This window comes from Macrobrachium nipponense, chromosome 13 (genome assembly GCF_015104395.2).
Source record: "Macrobrachium nipponense isolate FS-2020 chromosome 13, ASM1510439v2, whole genome shotgun sequence".
In the NCBI taxonomy this organism is placed as follows: Eukaryota; Metazoa; Arthropoda; class Malacostraca; order Decapoda; family Palaemonidae; genus Macrobrachium; species Macrobrachium nipponense.
In genome coordinates this window covers 21,470,149-21,474,373 of record NC_087206.1, presented here as the reverse complement: position 1 = coordinate 21,474,373, position 4,225 = coordinate 21,470,149, and the positions used below count along the sequence as shown (strand labels likewise).

At 39.6% G+C, this 4,225-nt stretch overlaps 1 protein-coding gene across 1 annotated transcript; it reads left to right on the top strand.

Moving 5' to 3' along the window:
• Window positions 1–351: 351 nt before the first annotated feature.
• On the top strand, window positions 352–3,493 carry LOC135225437 (cell surface glycoprotein 1-like). Its single transcript, XM_064264761.1, has 2 exons — window positions 352–542; window positions 828–3,493. The coding sequence occupies exons 1-2, from the start codon at window positions 428–430 to the stop codon at window positions 2,801–2,803; spliced, it is 2,091 nt and encodes a 696-aa protein (XP_064120831.1). The 5' UTR covers window positions 352–427; the 3' UTR covers window positions 2,804–3,493.
• The last annotated feature ends 732 nt before the right edge of the window (window positions 3,494–4,225 follow it).

The following is a 4,225-nucleotide window of genomic DNA, read 5'->3' as shown; positions in this document are numbered from 1 at the left end:
TGTATGTGTTATATACATACATATATGTATATAATATATATATATATATATATATATATATATATATATATATGTGTGTGTATATTTGTGTGTGTACTCAAAATACAAGTAGTTTTTATTTGACACTGTAGCTCGAAGATGTCTACGTAATATATTTATTGTTAAGAGGGCGAGAAAACATTAATTAATTCCAGTATTCCTTCAATAATTTATATGGGCTTCACAAACATTTCATATAAACAAGAAGCTGACTGACTTTTTGACAATGGTGCATATATAACTTTGTAGTGCAATGATATGTATTTCCACACCTATTCATAAATGTTATACCATTGCATAATTGCAGGTGATAGGACTTATCTGGACTCTACCCCTGATAATAAATTCAGGCGTGTTCGGAATACTGTTGGCAATTGGTGGAATCATCATGATTGCGGTTTCTGAGCGCGTGGACTATGTACAAAATTCCTCTAATGAAATCGTCATGGAGAAGAAATCTGCTGGACTTTTAGCTGGAGGAATAATTTGTATGATAGTTGGAGGTAATTTAAGTTTGTATATCGATTTTTCGTTTTAGTTTTTGCGTATTGGCAATAGCAGTAACTGTTTCGACTGGCAGTATGAAATTCTGATAAAATTATTAGTTTAATATTAATTACACACAGATCATATCTGTCCAGATATTAAGCATACTGTAACTAATTTCATATTTGGTATGATAATATATTCCACAACATCAGTTCTCTAAGGGAACCTATCTTTTCTAAATTTAAGCTATCTGTTGAGGAATGCCACTGCTACAGAATAATGGTAATGTTTCCTTACAGTTTTGTTTCTCATCTTATGCATCTCCCTGGCGTATTACACCAAGAAGAGATACAAAGGCGTGATCTCTAGCAGCCACCTTCGTCGTCACGTCATCCACTGCAGTCCCCCATACCGCGACGAGGATCAGCTTCTGAGCAGAGACCAGTCATACGTGCCTACAACTGCTCCAGAACAGACGCACGGTGTGACACCAATGAGGTGTCATCGTAATACAGTGTGTCACACCCTAGACGGACAAGTAATGGAATATCAAAACTCCCAGAGTGTACCACCCGTGAGTTACACTAGTACTCCCCCCAGGGCTCCGTTGAATCACCTTCGTTCTGTTGCTGTATACCCGCCACGCTACCCTCCTTCTGTAGGGCAGCGTTTTAACTATAATCATTCCTCAAACGGGCAGCCTCAGCCTTTCTATTATGATTTTTCAACGGACGACTTGCGCTCACGTCGGCCTCCTTCTGTCACTACAGGTCCTTTGCGTTCTCGGTCGTTTCTTGAACCGCCTTCGCATGACCTTTTGCCTCCTAGCGAGCAACAATTGCGTAACAATTTTTCTCCTTCTGGAATAGCCTCAGATAACCATATTCTTCGTGAACAACCTTTGCATATCCTTCCTGATGCTCAACCCATAAGTAAGCCATATTACCCTCCTTCTATGGGTAAGCAATTAGGTTATACTCATTCTCCAAATGGGCAGCGTTACTATTACGACTTTTCAACCGACGAAGTGCGTACACATCGTCCTCGTTCTAACAGAGAGGTGGCACATCCTCAGCCTCCCCTTAGGAGGATGGTTTCAAATAATCCGATAATTGATGAACGGAATTTGCAGACTCTCCAAGAAGAAGAACCTTCAGCTAAGCCTAGATCTCCTGATGAACAGCCCTCATGGATCTCTCATTTGCCTGGAGAAGAACCTTTAAGTAATATTCCTGATTCTAATAGAGAGCCTTCAAGCAACACTCTGTCAGAAGGAGAACCTTCTCTCAGCACTACTTTATCTAATTTGGAAACTTTACCTATTTCTCCTACCCCTTCACCTGAGGCAGACCTTTCAATTGATTATCCTGATCCTAATGAAGAACCTTCAGGCGGCTTCCTTGCTCTAGAAGAAGAACCTTCAAACTATATTCTAATTGATCCCGAGGAGGAACCTTCAAGTAATGCTCCTGCTCCTGAGGAAGGACCTTTGAGTGAAACACCTGCCCCAGAAGAGGAACTTGCAAGTAATGCTCCTGATCCTGAAGGTGAACAGTCAAGTAACACTCCTGCACCTGACGAGGAACCCTCAAGTGATATGCCTGGTCCTGACGAGGAACCATCAGATAATATACCTGGTCCCGAGGAAGAACCATCAGATAATATGCCTGTTCCTGAGGAGGAAACTTCTGATCCTAAAGGGGAACTTTCTGGAAACAGCCCTACTCCTGATGAAGACCCTTCAAATAATAATACTGCTCCTGAGGAGGAACCTTCAAGTAACAGTCCTGCTCCTGAGGAGGAACCTTCAGGTAACACTCCAGCACCTGAAGAAGAACCTTCAAGTAACACTCCGGCTCCTGAAGAGGAACTTTCAAATGACACTCTATCTCCTGAGGAGGAACCTTCGAGTAACACTCCTGCTCCTGAGGAGGAACCTTTAGGTAACAATTCTGCTCTTGAAGAGGAACCTTCAGGTAACAGTCCTGCTCCTGAGGAGGAACCGTCAAGTAACACTCCTGCTCCTGAAGAGGAACCTTCAGCTACTACTTCTGTACATGAGGAGGAACCTGCGAACAGTATTCCTGCTAATGAGGAGGAACCATCGAGCAAAACTCCCATTCCGGATGAGGAGCCTTCAGATGACAATCCTGCCCCTGAAGAAGTACCTACAGGCGACACTCCTTTACCTAAAGCAGAACCTTCAAGTGATGCACCTGCTTCTGAAGAAGAGGCTTCAACTAAAGTTCCTGCTCCTGATGAGGAACCAAAGTAACACTCACTCTTCTAGCGTGTCAACTTCAGGTCGCCTACGCAGAGAGACCTCGCCCATACTTCCAATCAAGAATCCTCAGAAAACAAATAGATTCGTTCTTTTGATATCATTGATAACTCGACCCTTAAGCTGTCTCTTCATTAACTGTACTCGGGATGGAGAATGTGCTCGCCTTTTATCCAGGAGCACGAATACCTACGCTGATAAAGTTATGCAATCCTTTCGTCCAGTGGAATAGATTTTGCTGATGTGGATAAGAGTGATATACATTTCCATTATATTAATGGTTCATATTAAGTAAATTACACGATGTATTGACTTTTCTTAAATGAAAGAGGAAAGAACAAAGGTGGACAGGATCTCAACAGTGTTCTGCTCGGAATTACAGAAAAGTGGCATTGTTTTAAAACTATGGATAAGAGCATTTTTTTATATATCCACGAAGATGATAAACGTACTTATTTTTATACCAATATATTTATATATATGTCTTGTAAGATAATACAATAAGTATTTTGCTTTCGTTGTTGAAACTGCTTACATTCCTAATACTGCGTGTATTGTTGTTGCTGCAAAATTTATTGTTCAGTGTGTTGAATAACCTTATAGATTTATCACCTACCATAAAAGTATTACATTAATACTTGTTGTTGTTTCTCAGTACATTTCTAATTCACAGTTGATCTGGCAAATCACATTACTGTTTTATAATGTCAATTTTACTGTAGATATTTTTTGAAATTCATCTAATAAAACTGTCAAAAACTATTTTCATTTCAGTTTAAACCTCTGGAAATTAACACTTGAGTAATCACATAGCAAGATTCCTAAACCAATACGTAACCTTTGAAGTAAGAGGATACTAGTTACAAATAAATGGTTCATAAACAAATGACCTTTTTAGTGGTAAATGCATCGAAAGTGTTGTTTATCTAAATACAAGTTGCAGAAACTGGATTTAGCAGACGCCTGAGAAGCATCAGTTACCCGTTTGAAGAGGAAAACAGACTGTAACAAACAGTCTAGGCGCTCAATGTTTAAAGACAGTACTTTTAAGAAAATATGTACCATTGGCACATCGAAACCGTTTCTTAGGAAGTTACAGATTTGTCCTCTGTCAATGACAAGCGTTCATGAAAAGCTGATGATAATTGCAATACTTACAGTTAGAAAAATCCTGCAGGACTAAAATCTTTAACGAATTCTCAGTTAACAAGTGTAAATAACATATACATTAATGCATTAGTTTATAAACTTTCATTATGAAAATACTGGTAGTCGAGAGCATTAGCAAATGGGTCCAGCAATCCTGCCTTATCTTGCAATCAATTGTCCAATATCTGAAAATTCCTGGGCATTGAACCCTTGTCTGTATCCAGCTGAATTGAAGTTCTGGTCCTTAAGAAATTATGTTGTCATCCC